At 47.5% G+C, this 16,428-nt stretch overlaps 1 protein-coding gene and 1 long non-coding RNA gene across 5 annotated transcripts in view; one reads left to right on the plus strand and one right to left on the minus strand.

Moving 5' to 3' along the window:
- The window catches only part of DCAF4 (DDB1 and CUL4 associated factor 4), a 50,915-nt gene that overhangs the window by 11,836 nt on the left and 22,651 nt on the right, over positions 1–16,428 (minus strand). For all 4 annotated transcript variants that reach the window (XM_073552697.1, XM_073552696.1, XM_073552695.1 and 1 more), the window contains exons 6-12: positions 15,797–15,899; positions 15,558–15,701; positions 13,822–13,871; positions 13,633–13,712; positions 13,323–13,418; positions 11,344–11,441; positions 4,256–4,426 (exon numbers count right to left, since the gene is read on the minus strand). In XM_073552697.1, coding sequence (XP_073408798.1) covers positions 4,256–4,426; positions 11,344–11,441; positions 13,323–13,418; positions 13,633–13,712; positions 13,822–13,871; positions 15,558–15,701; positions 15,797–15,899 — 742 coding nt within the window. The remainder of the gene's footprint in view (positions 1–4,255; positions 4,427–11,343; positions 11,442–13,322; positions 13,419–13,632; positions 13,713–13,821; positions 13,872–15,557; positions 15,702–15,796; positions 15,900–16,428) is intronic.
- On the plus strand, positions 188–4,368 carry LOC141056045 (uncharacterized). Its single transcript, XR_012221570.1, has 2 exons — positions 188–2,117; positions 2,189–4,368. It is a non-coding gene; the product is annotated as an uncharacterized lncRNA (long non-coding RNA).

The following is a 16,428-nucleotide window of genomic DNA, read 5'->3' on the forward strand; positions in this document are numbered from 1 at the left end:
GTATGGGCTTGTGGTGCAAGACAGCTAGGCAAGGAAAAAACGGATTAAAAATCAGCTGCTTCAATACGGGTTACCTTGACGTGGTGATGCAGCTTGGTATACATTTTTTTGCAAAAAAAAGTATCGACTAAATACCCTGTATTTGTTATCCAGCACTTGCTGATTACTGTCATATATTTTACTGCAGAGTATTTTTGCAAATCTGTTTTTTTGTTGTGTCTCAGTTAGTGGGTGGTGTGAACGGTTGTATTACCGACTTGTTCACATTGTGCATGTCACATGTGTTTTTAAACACACCCATAATAGTCTATGAGTGCGCATTGTAATGTGCACAAAAACCATGTGTTTTTAAAAACTCACCAAAACCCGCCAAAAAAACAAAAAAAAAAAAACACAAACGCATGATGCGTTTTCTTCATGCGTTTGTGTGCGCAAAAAACACGCAGCAAAAAAACGCAAGTGTTAAAGTAGCCTGAGCCACCCCGGCCTCCCAATCGGCGGCTGAAGGGCTCCGCCCACCAAACCGGACCCAGAGGGGCTCCGCCCACCAAATTGGACCCTAAGGGGCCCCACTCACAAAATCGGACCTAGAGGCCCCGGCCACCATTTCAAGCCCTGAGGAGCCCAGGCCACCGAATCGGATCCTGAGGGGCCCCACCCACCAAATCAGACTCTGAGGGGCCCCACAGGCCAACGTGGCCCCTGAGAGGCACCCACAGTTAAAACGGATCCCGAGTTGAAAGTCTTGCAGGGGCAGCAGGCAAGTCTCTCTTAAAGGGGCAGCCCGGGCACCATTTCAAAGCACTATCTGTACTTCCTTCAGGAAATACACATCTAGTTTATACAATGTGATTTTCTGGATTTTATTGTTGATATTCTATCTTGCAATGTTAAAATTAACCTAGCCTTAAAATTATAGACTGTTTATGTCTTTGTCCATCGGCAAACTTACAAAATCAGCAAGGGATCAAATACTTATTTCCCCCACTGTATAAAGGATTACAGGAAAGAATGAGGGTAGAACAACTGTATTAAACAAACAGTGTCATGTTGCTGGCAGCATATTCCCCCCCCCCCTCAATTTATGGCTCTTTTACACTTGCCGTGGTTTTGCGGCCCGTTTTTGCATCGCAAATAGATTTCTATGGGGCCACAAAAAAAAAAAAAAAAAAAAAAAAAAAAAAAAAATCGTAGGAGTGCCGTACGGCCGTGAAAAAATATCGAGCTTGCTCAATATTTTTCACGGCTTACGGACACAGCCCCCATTGAAAATCAACGGTGCCGCAAAAACAGCGGAAGCTTGCACAGTTTGTTGATTTTTCGGTACACCATGAAGACCGTATTTGCACTAGGACACTCCCATGTAGTTCCTGTTTATCACTTTGAAGTTTATCACTCCATGCCTGCAGAGACACAAGATGGACCTGAAGATAATCCTTGTTCAGGTATGTAGGGGTGCTGAAAAGTCCCCCCTTCGGTGTAGAGGAGTGTAGGGGAGGCTGCAGGTTATTATGGGGGACCGTGGGTACTGTTTTTCGCTGTGATGGGGACCTTACAGTGATGAGAGGGTTGTGTTAAAAGATAGAAAAATAGGGGTGGCAGAGAGTGCAAGAGAAGGGGTGGCAAAGGCTGCAAAAGAGGGGTGGCGAATTAGTCATTTTATTTCAGTACTGTTCGCTTTCCCAAAATATGCTATTGCTGATGACCCCCCTTTTTTTGCTTCAGGATCATCCCTGCATTTGGGATTCCAGGCGTGAGAGCCATCATGACTGGGAAATGGAAGAGCAGGCCTGAGAGGATGTGGCCCAATCCCTCATCCCAAACCACTGGCAGCGCTCAGATTTCAAGGAACAAGACTTGATATGCAAGTACTCAGCACAAGACATGATATACTTGTTGTTTACAATTTAAAAAGTGCAAAATTGAGTTATGTTTTTATTCTTCCACTACATTGAAATCCATTAAGACTAAGTGGGGATCTGTAAGGGACCAATTAAAAAGAGAAATAAAAGGCCAAAGCTGAGAGAGAGGTCTGGAGAGGCTGGTGGTAATGAAAAGAAGCCCTACAGATTCAGTTAACAGCTTGAATTTCTGCTTCCTGTCCTTGGCATGCGCGAGTAAGTATATATGTATCCTCCATGTTGATGTTTGTGGTTTAGCTACTTAAATTGTCTGTTCTCATTTGCAGAACTGAAGAAAGTCTACCTGCAGAGTCAACACAATCACAGCAGCAGTGGAGCAAGTACTTTTGATTCAAGTGAACCAAGCATCATTGCAGAAGAGAGCTTGGAATATCCTGCAGAAAGGGTGGTCACTGTAGACATTACGTCGCAGCCAAACACAAGTGGAGGTAGCCGTGGGAAGCGGAGAGCTGCTGCTTCTGCCCTTGAAATGATGCCTCAGTCAGACATCCCAGGAGATCCTTGACTTTTTAAAGAAAAAAAACAAAAAAAAAAAACAAAAAACAGAAGGCCCAGAGGGGGAGCTATTAAGGAGCTTCAGACCATATTTTCACAATGTGCTCCTGTATTAGTATGATCAATAGTGTCATTTAGATATGTTCTCGCGAACCCCATCCGATTGATTTGGAGGAGGCTGTTGATGGGTTTAAGCAGTCAATGAGGCGTAGAGTACGCGATTCTTTCATGCAGTGTCAGGCTAGTGCAAATCTGCCACAGTCTTCCGGGGCCACATTGCAGTTTCAGGGCTCATCTAGTCTTTTTAGCATTCCTCAATCTTCTGAGCATTGCCGGATGGGGATGCTTGACCACGACATCCCCAACTTAACATGTGAATATGGAACATGACCTGTTTTTATTACAAATGCCAAAAAAAAAATTTTCCCCTTTTTTTTTTTTTTTTTTTTTTTTAAGGCCACGTAGGAAATGTTTGCATTTCCAAAATATTTCTGTACATTTTTTTTCTTTTTAAATATATTTTGTTAAATAAAATTTAGCAAACTAACTTTGTGAGAAGGTTTTTTGATTGGGATCAGTAAGTCCAGCAGTTAGTTCTGATCTTGCATAGCAGACTGAGACTGGATTAGTACTCTAGTTTCAGTGTGGCACACGAGATCAGAACTAACAATAATTGTAGAGTAGATCAAAATGGATTAGTGACATCAGTTTCTAAGTCTGTAAGCATGTAGCTGCATACAGGCTGGAAGCAAAAAATAAAAAAAAAAACCACCAAATTTGCAGATGGTAAAAACACTGATTTCCTTGTGTGTTTTTCAAAACGTGCAGAGAAATCAGCCACCACTATCCACACTTTGGGTCTTTATAAACATTTGATGAAATGGCCGACTGCTGCCAGGAGATGGCTCCCTGGAAAGACACAAAATCTGCAAAAACCTCTTGAATTGCAATTGCAGCAGGGCGACCAAAATTAACTTGCTGATCCGAGGTGTTGATGGTGTTGTCCGATGGAGTTTCCACAGAAAGCAAGTGTTCTTGGTTAACTTCATATTGCCCAACAAAAGTGTGTAACACCACACAGGTATTAACAATATTTGTTGCACTCTCTGATCCTACTTCCTGCAGCTCATGAGTACACGCCACTTTCCCGACAGGATCCCAAAGGCACACTCAACGTATGGTTGTGCTCTAGCAAGTCTATAATTAAAGATCCTCTTCTGTGAATTTAAAGATAGTCAGGGAAATGGACATATTACATTTGGGGAGAGTCCAAAATCCTCATCAGCAACCAGGACATATGGAAATTGGTGGTTGGTGTAGTCTGGTAATGCAGCAGGTTCAGGGACATTTAATTGGTTGTTCTTCAAATGGTACTCAATTCAAGAGCTACTCCAGATCCTTGCATCAGATGTGCCCCAATGCTGACCATTACAAAATTGTAATTGCTGTCAGCAATAGCCATTAGTACAATAGAAAAATAAGGTTTATAATTGAAAAATTTGGAGCCAGAGAAGGCCGTTTTGACCCAGAACGCAAGCTACTTTATTATGCTGGCATTTTAACCTCGTTTGTACTACATGGATTGGAGTGAATAAAAGAATCTCATATTTCCACCACATCGTAGAGCTGGACATTTTCTTCATTTAAGTGTAAAAGAACCCTTACACTAGGTTTTCATAGCAAATTTCAGCAGCTGCCCCTCCTAGTGTTTAAAAGTGGAAAAAGTCAAACTTTAAATTTTGATTATTTTACTCCATTAGAAATATTTTAAATAATGAAAATACTTAACATTTTAAAAATAAGATGCCAATAAGAGAAAATGTAAAGCTACTTCATACCTGCCCAGACATATCAGACACCACCATGTAATTCTCATCGTTGAGAAGACGCAGACATGCGATACTGGAGTTTTGTGAGAAAGATATCCCTTTCTTCCAATTTTTATGGGGCACTCGAAGATCAATAGAGAACACTTCTCCAGAGCGGCATCCGTTATAAAGCAATGGAGTCTAAAAAGTAAAGAAACTGCTCTTGAAGCATATTTTGGACCATGACAACTGTAAAATATGAAGAATCCACATATCAGCAGTGTGAGCGGGAAACAAGCAGGTTGGAAAAACAGGATTTTTGGGTTGCTTACCGTAAAATCTGTTTCTCGGAGCCTTCATTGGGGGACACAGAGACCTTGGGTGTATGCTGCTGCCACTAGGAGGCTGACACTATGCACAAAAAGATAGCTCCTCCTCCGCAGTGTACACCCCACCGACCGGCAGAGAATTCCTCAGTTAGGGAGAAAGCAGTAGGAGAAGGAACAGAATAGGTTGACAACATAGACAACGCAACTGTAAACATTCAACCAAAGTAATAACAGGAGCTGTAAAACATGGGAGGGTGCTGTGTCCCCCAATGAAGGCTCCGAGAAACAGATTTTACGGTAAGCAACCCAAAAATCCTGTTTTCTCGTTCGCCTTATTGGGGGACACAGACCTTGGGACGTCCCAAAGCAGTCCCTGGGGTGGGAAACAAACTTCCATCAGGCCAGCGGACTCACCACCGCGGCCTGCAGAATCCGTCTACCTAGGCTGGCGTCCGCCGAAGCGTAGGTGTGGACTCTGTAGAATTTCACAAACGTGTGAACCGATGACCATGTTGCAGCTTTGCAAAGCTGCAGTGTGGAAGCTCTGTGGCGCACCGCCCAGGAGGCACCCACTGCTCGAGTAGAGTGGGCCCTGATACCCGGAGGGGCTCCGCGACGCTTAACACGGTAGGCTTCCAGGATAGCCGATCTGATCCAGCGAGCAATGGTGGCTTTTGACGCCGGGTTACCTTTCCGCGCTCCATCAGGGATAATGAAAAGAGACTCTGTCTTTCGCAAGGAAGTCGTCCTAGACAGATAGACTCTTACCGCCCTAACCAGGTCCAGCTTGTTCAAGGACCGCTCTCGGGGATGAGTTGGATTCGGACAAAAGGACGGGAGCACGATATCCTCGTTGAGGTGAAACAAGGACACCACCTTCGGAAGAAACGAGGGCGGAGGCCGCAGAACTACCTTATCCTGGTGGAGAACCAGAAAGGGAGAGCGGCACGAAAGAGCTGCCAATTCCGACACACGCCGGACGGAGGTGATGGCCACCAGAAAGGCTACCTTCCAAGAAAGGAGAGAAAGGGAAATATCCCTGAGGGGTTCAAAGGGCGGACCTTGCAGAACCTCAAGAACCAGATTAAGATCCCATGGATCCACGGGCGCTCGGTACGGCGGGACCGTGTGAGCCACGCCCTGAAGAAAGGTCTTAACCTGAGGACGGGAAGCCAACGTTTTCTGAAACAGAATGGACAGCGCCGAAACTTGACCCTTCAGGGAACTGAGGGCAAGCCCCGCATCCAATCCTGCCTGAAGAAACGCTAGGACTGAAGGGAGCGAAAAGGACATGGGCGTGACGTCATTGGTCTCACACCAAGTGAAATAGGCCTTCCAAGTACGGTAGTAAATCTTGGAAGATGATGGCTTTCTGGCTCGGATCATGGTCTGAATTACGTGGTCGGAAAATCCTGCTCGTTTCAGAAGCTCGGTCTCAACAGCCACGCCGTTAAATTGAGCGGCCGAGAATTGGGGTGGCAAATCGGACCCGGAGACAGCAGATCTGTTCTGTCTGGAAGCCTCCAGGGGGCGTCCGCGAGAAGGTTGACAATGTCCGCGAACCAAGACCTTCTGGGCCAATTCGGGGCGATGAGAATGACCGGAAGTCCTTCTGCCTTGATCTTCTTCAACAGCTTGGGAAGAAGAGGCAGAGGAGGGAACAGGTAGGGAAGTTCGAACTGGGACCAAGGAACGGCCAGGGCGTCGGCGCCCACTGCCAGAGGGTCCCGAGACCTGGACACGAATTGTGGGACTTTCCTGTTGAGGCGAGACGCCATGAGGTCTACATCCGGGGTTCCCCACCGAAGGCAGAGCAGATGAAACACTTCCGGATGTAGGGACCATTCTCCCGCCGCGAGACCCTCGCGGCTGAGAAAATCGGCGGCCCAGTTGTCTACGCCGGGAATGTGAACCGCGGAGATTGTCGGGACGGAAATCTCCGCCCAACGAAGAATCTGGGACACCTCCGCCAGGGCTGAAACACTCCGTGTTCCCCCTTGGCGGTTGACATATGCCACCGCTGTGGCGTTGTCTGTCTGAATCCGTACCGGCAGTCCCTTGAGGAGCCTTTCCCAGTGGACCAGAGCAAGATGGATCGCTCGAATCTCCAGAACGTTGATCGGTAGCGCTGATTCCCGATCCGACCATCGACCCTGAACAGTGTGGTTGCGGAACACAGCACCCCAACCGAGGAGACTGGCATCTGTGGTTACTATCTGCCAGTGAATGGGAAGGAAGGATCGACCCGATAGAATGAGAGGTGACGACAACCACCAGTTGAGAGACCGCTTGATCCGGTAAGAAAGATGGACAGGGCGATCCAGGGACCGAGGCGACCTGTTCCATTTCGACAGAATGGCCTGCTGGAGAGGCCTGGCGTGAAATTGGGCAAAGGGAACTGCCTCTATTGCCGCGACCATCTTTCCCAGGACCCTCATGGCTGTACGGAGGGATGGGAATCGCGAGGTCTGCAGCGATCGTACTTCCTGCTGCAGAGAGAGAATCTTTTCTTGTGGGAGAAAGACCCTTGACCGACGAGTGTCGAACAGAAGACCTAGAAAGACCAGGCGTTGGGTAGGAACCAGACAGGACTTTTTCCTGTTGACGATCCACCCGAAATTGGAAAGAGTGTCCAGGACGATTGACAAACTTTGGTGAGCCTGTTGGAATGAGGGAGCCTTGATCAGAATATCGTCTAGGTACGGGAAAAGAACGAGGCCTCTGACTCTCAAAGCCATCAACGCAGCCATGATCTTCGTGAAGACTCTGGGAGCGGTGGCAAGACCGAAGGGCAGTGCGACAAACTGGTAGTGGTGCTGTCGAATCGCAAAGCGCAGGAACTTCTGATGTCCAGAGAAAATTGGAACATGTAAATAGGCATCTTGGATGTCTATTGAGCACATGAATTCCTGCTCCTCCATGGAGGCGATGACCGAGCGAAGCGACTCCATGCGGAAGTGGCGAAGGCGGACCCTCTTGTTGAGCAGCTTGAGATCCAAGATGGGTCGAACTGCGCCGTCTTTTTTCGGCACTACAAACCGGTTCGAGTAGATCCCCGTGAAGCGCTCCGATTCGGGAACGGGCACAATCACCCCGGAACTGAGGAGAGCGGCGATAGCTGTAGAGAACCCCGGGATCAAGGCTGGATCCTTTGGAGGCCGGGATTCGAAGAAACGATCCCGTGGGAGAGAGACGAACTCTATCTTGTATCCTGAGGATACGACCTCCCTGACCCAGGCGTCCTCCACGGCGGCCAGCCAAACGTCCCTGAAGGAAAGAAGTCGACCTCCCAATTGGAAAGGCCCTTCGCGTGCCCGATGATAGTCATGCTGAAGTAGACCGTCCAGATCTAGATCTGGACGGTCTGCCCTGGGAGGAGTGGGGTCGCCAGGAAGGAGTGGGTCTGAAGGAAACTTTCCTTCTCTCCTGGCGAGCCTGCGGTCTCTGTTGGCTGGAGGAGTTGTCCGCCGTATTGAAACGGCGGAAAGTCCGAAAGGGTCGAAACTGACGCCTTAGTGGGGGTCTGCGAGGCTTGGACTGAGGGAGGAGCGAACTCGTGCCTCCGGTGGCATCCTTAATAATCTGGTCCAATTGGGACCCAAAGAGGCGCACCCCCTGAAAAGGCAGGTTAGTGAGGGACTTTTTAGAAGACAAGTCCGCTTGCCATGCCTTTAGCCAAAGTGTACGTCGAATTGCAATAACGTTGCTTGACGCCTGAACTGCACAGGATGCAGCATCCAAGGAAGCGGAGAGAAGATAGTCCCCAGCCTGGGAGATCTGATTGGCGAGATTGGCCAAATGCTCCGGTTGCGCCTTATTTAAGATGCCCTGCCGAAGGTCGTCTGCCCACGTGGCTATGGTCTTTGCTGTCCAGGATGAAGCAAAGATTGGACACACCGCCGCTGAAGCCGCTTCAAAGGCAGACTTCGCCAGGGATTCTATAATCCTGTCATTAGAATCCTTTAGGGACACCACGCCTGAAAGCTGGAGAACCGTGTTATTGGATAGCCTGGACACGGGCGGATCGACTGAGGGAGAGGCCGACCAGTTGTCCGTGAGCTCCTTAGCAAATGGGTAGAGTATGCCGAGACGTTTTCCTCTTTGAAAGCGTCTGGTCGGATCCTCTCTTTCCTTGGTAAAAATTTTCCCAAACTGGGAATGGAAAGGAAAAACCCTGGAGGGAGTTTCTGCCAGTCTGAACGAAACCTCCTGATCTGAGGATTTCGCAGGGGAGTCAGCAATATCGAAGGTATGATGGATCGCAGCAATGAGGTCCTGCACTGTGACCTTCATGCTTGCATCCTGGTCTGAATCCAGTTCTAAAATCCCCTCAGATGACCTGTCCGAAAGCGCTTCCCCTGACTCGGGAGAGGAGGCCCGAGAGGGAGACTGGTGAGAAGGGCTATGCGGTGAGATGGGACTAGGAGAGGATTCCGGCTGGGAATCTTGCCTGGGTCTTTTGCGACTACCGCTGGCTGATTCAGATGGAACAATTTGGGACCTGCTTGGCCCTGCTGAAGAGTCCAGGGGCAACTTATCAAGAACGGCCACCAGGGACTGAGACACCCTGGTGAGGTCTGCCACTGATTGAGAAAGCGAGGGGGCTCACTCTCACCTGGGGCCGCAGATGGCTCCTGGACGGCGTCAGGCTGAATTGGATTGCTACAATCCAGGCAGAGGGGAGTTTGCGATTGCACGAAGAACATGCAAAGTACTTGACTAAAGTGCAGGGGGGGGCGGTAGAGCGGGTACGATCAGACTTAGACATAGTGAAAAGCTGAGGTAATGCCGGAAGGTTGGGGGACAGAGGGCGGAGAAGGGTCAGTCTGCAGTGCAGAGCTACTCACGGTCCGGTGTCCCCAGAAGCGATGCTCTGCGACCTGTCAGTGGATGCAAGTCAGAGCGAAATCCGGCTGACAGACCTCCTGAAAAAAAAAAACCAGCTGGAGAAGATGCTGTCCAGTGAGGAGCTGGTGCCCGGCTAACAGGCTGGGAAAATGGCGCCGTCCTGAGAAAAAGCGCGCCTTAGGAGAGGAGGGAGGGCGGAGCACCTCGCAGGGTTAAAATTCACCGCCCTCTAGCCAATAGCAGGCTGGGCAGGTGAAGGACAGGCGGTGGGAGGGCCTGGGAAGAGCGGGAGAAAAGCCCGCTTAGAAGAAAGGGGCGGGGGGCGTGGCCGCGACGCAGCGGTAGGCCCGAACTGAAGCCGGGGCCTAAATTAGTTGCGGCGGCCGCCTGTCAGCAGGGGGTCGGCGCGGAAGTCCGAAAAAGTGGGACGCCGCAGTCGCAAGTCGCTCCCAATGGGAAAAAACCCCCTGCTCCCTGTACCCAGAAAGGGGGGAGGGAAGGGGGGGGATGCCCAGCAACATTGAGCTGCGTATAGCCTTGTGGCGACTGCGAGCGACCGCAGCGCCTACCCCTGTGACCATTGAAGAGGTGACAGTCGGGAATGGGCAGCAGGGCCTAATACTCACCTATCCACGATCCGTTACCTGTCTGAAGAAGTCTTGCGTCTCATCCAACCGACAGGCTCTGGTAGGCGAGTGGGAGGGAGACTGGCGACAAGGACCCCTGGAGTCGCTGGCACGTCTTGGTGTCGGCGTCCGTCTGGCTGGTCCTGCCGCGGAGAACCGCAAGGATACGGGGTGGCAGTACACGCCGTACTTGCAGACTCCATGTGGGAGTACAGATGTGACTTTTCACTCTGTATCCCTCCGTAGAACCTGAAAAGGAACGACGCACAACGAGGTAGATATGGGTCTAATAAAAGACCCGTGTCCACCTCCTACTGACACTAAGCTAAACTGAGGAATTCTCAGCCGGTCGGTGGGGTGTACACTGCGGAGGAGGAGCTATCTTTTTTTGTGCATAGTGTCAGCCTCCTAGTGGCAGCAGCATACACCCAAGGTCTCTGTGTCCCCCAATAAGGCGAACGAGAAACAAAAATCCGCTAGTCATTGCGGCACCAACTAAAAGTTTTTAATCAAACCCCCCCCCAAAAAAAGGTAGATTATCTTCTTCTCTATGCAGATGTACAAAGCATTTATTTTATACAGCTGCAACCTAAAAGCCAACAGTCATGAACATTTTTAACAGTTTATTCCCATCTTCGTACATAATTATGTTGGATACTTCTTGTAAAAACAAACTTGTGCAATCTACGGCTTGTTAAAATTTGCAGCCGTTCTTGAGATAAAACACTGTTTACAGCTCATTGCCACTACTAAAGCTAGCCAGGATTAGACCTACCTGCACGCTCCAGCGATCCTGCCAGCTTTACAAGTTCAATATAAAAACGGGCTTGTAAGCACTGCATAATGTTCTGCTGTTTAGCAGTGGTGGTCAGTACCAAGTCAAATAAAGTTAATATCTCAAGAATGGCTGAAAAATGTAAAAAAAAAAAGCAGTAAATTGACAAATAGCTTGTATCTACAATAACTGACAATATCCATTTATAAAGATAAAAATAACCCTTTAATGGGACGTGTGACCTTGGTTTAGGGCCAAGTGTAGCTCTAGCCGATTTAGGTGAAAATATGGCACCGAATTGCTGAAGATTTTAGAATGCAGAAGGGTGACGTTTACAAAAATTTTGGAATCTGCAGGAAAATCATGCCTACTATGCATTAGATTTGCCTTTGGCATAAAGTTATAGTGCACGCAAATCCATTTTTCCCTGCACAAGGAAAGGAAATCATGATTATAAAAAATAGGTTGCTCAAAAGGTACAAAGATTTCAACCATAAGGCATTAAGGAAAAAATAAAGCCCACAATTAATGGCGAAATACCTGGGAAGCAAATTGTTGAGCCAAAACAGCACTGTTTGTTCGGAAATTGCACTGAATGTCTGTATTGATGTTCAGGACCACGACTTGATTCTGCAGACCTTTCAGAAGAAAAATGAGTGATGGGTTGGGAAGGAGAGAAAAATGAGGGAGGGGGAAAAAGAGGGGATAAGACAAGAAGGATAGAGCGGTTAACATAGGTTTAAAATTATGAATGGCCGTATTTACTGGGGTATCTCCTTCCTCGGAAGTGTATGGCATATCTTCCGGTAGCCGATGACTCAGACGGTGCCATAAATATCCAAGATAAAAATAAAATTTAAGAGGTTTGGTTATCTTAAGGTGATGGCTTAGAGTTAGAATTTTGCCATCAATCTTACTGATGGGGGTCTGACCCCTGGATATGTGCAGGCAGCACTAAATCTGTGCTATGCCCCTTTATACTTAGGATCTGTGGGTGTGCTTTAGAGGTCAGACCCCAACCAGTACCAAATTGATGGCTCAGTGGGTAGCACTGCATCCTTGCAGCGCTGGGGTCCAGGATTCAAATACCACCAAGGGTAACATCTGCAAGGAGTTTGTATGTTCTCCCCGTGTTTGCGTGGGTTTCCTCTGGGTACTCCGGTTTCCTCCCAAAGACTTACTGATAGGGAACTTAGATTGTGAGCCCCATCTGGGACAGTGCCGATAATGTATGTAAAGCGCTGTGGAATTAATGAAGCTATATAAATGAGTCAAATAAATATCCTAGTATTCATCACTAGGAAACATTACAAATTAAGTCACTCAAAAATCCTTCATTTTGGGGGTCTAAGAAGAATTTATTTCATTACAGTGACTTACATATCATGCAGAAACTACACTTCAAAATAATGCACAGAAAGGAGTAGCAACAACGGTTACATGTTAGAGGGGTTGTCCTACCATCTCGACTAAATTTTTCGCTCTTTAACAGCCACTGGGTGCCGCAATTTTTGTTTGCTGGCATCAGAGCATCCCTAACACGAGCTGCTTACGGCATTAGGTCTGGCCCAGTGACTTTTTTTCTGGGCTTCAATAAAATGTACCAGCTACAATTTATATCCAAAACCTGATAGGGATGTGATCAATTTTTTTAATCATTTTTCATACAATCAAAAAAAAAATAAAATAAATAATTCAGATTTAAATTTTTAAGACCTATTCCCTTTAAATAACATGGGATTTGCTGCAGTACCAAACACTGCCTACAGAGAGAACCTGTTGGGCCTGGATGAACAGATTTAGGCTAGTTTCACATTAGCATTTACGGCCGCAGCGTCGGGCTGCGCATGGCCGCCGCTAAGCCCCGCCCCCTGCCTCGCCTCCGCCAGTAGTTCCGCCTACGGACGCATGACGCTGCATGCGTCCCTTATCTTTAGCACTGGGGACGCAGAACGTGCGCAGTATGCGTTTGGCGGCGCATGCGTCCTTTTGACGCTGCACCAAACAGGTTGCAATTTCGTGCGCTCGGCGCAGCGTCAAAAGGACACATGCGCCGCCAAACGCATACTACGCACGGCCTGCGTCCCCAGTGCTAAAGATAGGGGACGCAGGACACATGCAGAGTCATGCGTCTGTAGGCGGAGCTACCTGCGGAGGCGCGGCAGGGGCCGTGCCCTAGCGGCGGCCGTGCCCAGCCCGACGCTGCGGCCGTAAACGCTAATGTGAAACTAGCCTTCTTGATTTAATTTTTTTTTATGGCGCAGTCAGACGGCCATATAAAATCAGACCAAGATTGGTACACAGTGCTCGGACAGTGCGGCGGCTCTCCCGAGTACAACAGCTACATGTATTTTTATGCAGCTGTCACTCTTGGGTTGGGAGAGCCGCCAGCCAGTCCCAGCATTGTGTTCTGATTTATATGTCAGTGTGTCCTTCCTGAAAGCCATCTGACTAATAAGAGTCAGATGAACTTCAAATTGAAGATGGGAACAGATCATACCCGTGCCATGGTCACAAACCTGCTGCAAAAGTACATTCCATCTGAGGGTTAGAGCACCATGCGGACGTCCAGGCACTTGAGAACTGAAAATTGTAGACCACTTCGGGACTGATATCTACAAAGAGAGATAGTAACTTTGGGGGGGGGGGGAAGATTGGCAAAGAAAATTCCCAACAGACTTTACTATTTCAACATCTACACATGTCACAGGTCTAGAGAATGTGGCATTTTCTCTAAATTAAGATGTAACAGGAAAGTTCTACATCTTTCTTTTAAAAGATTTAATATAAAAAAAAAAAAAAAATTATAATATAATATAATATAACTACCATCTTCAAACTTTCCAAAACGGCTTGCTGGGATAAGACTGACGCGGCCTGGGGCGGATGGTTTTCCAAGAAAACAGATTCTGAATGACTATTAAGGACTATTAATTCAGCAGGTCTCAGGTAAGATTCCCAGATATAGGAGATCAGGCCAATTCTGGGACCATTTTACTTAGCAACGTAAAAGGATACAAAACATGTGAATCTGGTACATTCATTGAGGCCCAACATGCAGTAGTCACCTTTAGGGGAGAAAAAAAACAAAAACATAAAATACATAAATTACAGCTTTAAGAGAGACCTCCCCACTGAGTTACACTCTCCACGTATTAAAGTTTAAATCCAAGTCCCATCTCAGCAAAAGATCACCTACCCATCGACACATGCCTGCCACAGCTCACTCATTGTCTACTCTTACACCCATACCATGCTAGGTGATAGGAGGCAATAAACACCCCTACATGACCAGCATTTTTCCTTTTATCCCACCAGGATTTAAGGAGAGATAACTTGGGTGGTGTTGCACATGAAGGGAAACTTAAGCTGCAGTCACACATAGCGACTTACCAGCGATCCCGACAATGATATCAACGTGTCAGGATCGCTGGTAAGTCACTATGTGATCGCTGGTGAGCTGTCACACAGACCGCTTCACCAGCGATTAGCACAGCGACGCCGCACGTGCGGCATCGCTGTGTTCGTTAGCGCTAATGCCATATTCATGTCAAAAATAGAATTAAAATAAAAAATATTGTTGTTCTCATCTTCCGACGTCCCGCGCAGCATTCCCGCCTCTCTCCAGTCCCAGTAATCCTTTGAGAGAATTACCGCGATCACGTCCGTTCTCGCGGGATCGCAAAGTCTCGCGGTCATTCTTGCAAAGGATTACTGGGACCGGGAGCGTGGAGAGAGGCGGGAAGACTGTGCGGGACGCCGGAAGGTGAGAATAACAATATTTTTTTTTATTGTTTTACAGCTGATCGCTGGTCTCCCACCTGTCACACGCAGCAATGCGTGCTGGCCAGCGGGAGATCAGCGACGAAAAAAAAAAAAAAAAAAAAAAAAAAAAATGTCCAGAGGTTTCTTGCAGCGGTCAGCGATACCGGCAGGGAGGGGCGATCGCTGTCACACACAGCGATCTCGCTGGGGAGATCGCTGTTGTGTCACAAAAGTTGTGACTGAGCAGCGATCTCGCTAGCGAGATTGCTGTGTGACGGGGCCCTTAGTGCTTAAGGGAGAAGAGATTAGAGGGTAGAGATAGCATCATGATAATTGCAGTTGTAACAATTATTTGTAAAAATCAACCATTTAACAATCAAAGAAATGATCCCAGAGTAAGGGCCTCGTCACACATAGCGACGCACCAGCGATCCCGACAATGATATGACCTTGTCAGGATCGCTGGTGTCGCTACATGAACGCTAGTGAGCTGCCAAACAGGAGGGTAACAAGCGATGCAGGTCGCTTAGTTACCCACAGTGTACCTTACTTACCAGCGCGCTGGTGCAGGGAGCTGGTAACCAAGGTACACATCGGGTTTCTAAGCAGCGCGCGGCACTTACAAACCTGATGTGTACCTTGGTTACCAGCTCCCTGCACCAGCACACTGGTAACTAAGGTACACAGTGGGTTTCTAAGCGCTACGCGACGTTTACCTTAGTTACCAGCGTGCTGATCGCTGGTCTCCCGCCTGTCACACGCAGCGATGAGTGCTGGCCAGCGAAAAAAAAATTAAAAAAAAATAAATATGTCCCGGCCATTCCATTCCAGGACGATCAGCGATAACCGGCAGAGGGGGGCGGTCGCTGGTCAGTGTCACACATAGCGATCTCACTGGTAAGATCGTTGTTACGTCATAAAACTTGTGACTCAGCAGCGATTTCGCTAACGAGATCGCTATGTGTGACGGGGGCTTAACAGCACATTACCTTCTGATTGCTGAAAAACAGAGTCTCGTGATTCTCCACTGTTGGGATATCTTTCCAGAGCCCATTAAGTTCCAGAAGGCCATATTTACAATATCCATTATCCAAGTCATTCACTGAAAATAACCTTTGGCCGGACGAGTCAATCTGATGGGTACACAGGATGGACGTTACAAAAAAATACAGGCGACAGACTCGTTACATTTAGCCTCATCTACAGAAAAAAAACAAAAACCACTTACGACAATGAATTCACAGGTGTGCGTGTCCTCAGCAAGAGGCTCGGGGTTAACGATGGAGACATCCTTCTTTTGCATGCAGCTCACCTTCAGCTCATGCATGCGTCTACAGGACGGGAGGGACAGGAGGACATTAAGTGTGTACAGGTACAACGTGCGATTCGGTCATATTTAGAATGCGATGGCATAGCTCAGATCTGGAAGGGTTTATGTAATAAGTGTATCTGGACTGAGATTATTGTATAACCCTGGAATAAGAGGTTACTACCCATCCAAAGGCCCTCACCAATTATCAGAATGAAGCAGCCATGGCATGCTGGACTGCGCCTCCCATCATAGTCTATGGGACTGCTGCAGAAAGTGCTCTAGAGCAGTAGGTAGTCATTTCTTTTTAATTAAAACCGTAATCCAGTTGGCTAGACAAGTTTGCAACTTATAGTAGGCTACTACCAGACTTTTGCAAGTGAATAGTTATGAAAATATATATACATTAAATTAATTTAATGTATTAAATGTGAATAATTGTATATGGTATTGCAGTTTTCCTTGTCATCACAATTTCTGGAATACATATTGACAATATAAATATCTATGCGAATATAAAATGTATGCACAAAGCACCTATTGGGTTTGGT

Source organism: Dendrobates tinctorius, unplaced genomic scaffold (genome assembly GCF_039654945.1).
Source record: "Dendrobates tinctorius isolate UK_male_01 unplaced genomic scaffold, ASM3965494v1 ptg000194l, whole genome shotgun sequence".
NCBI classification, from domain to species: Eukaryota; Metazoa; Chordata; class Amphibia; order Anura; family Dendrobatidae; genus Dendrobates; species Dendrobates tinctorius.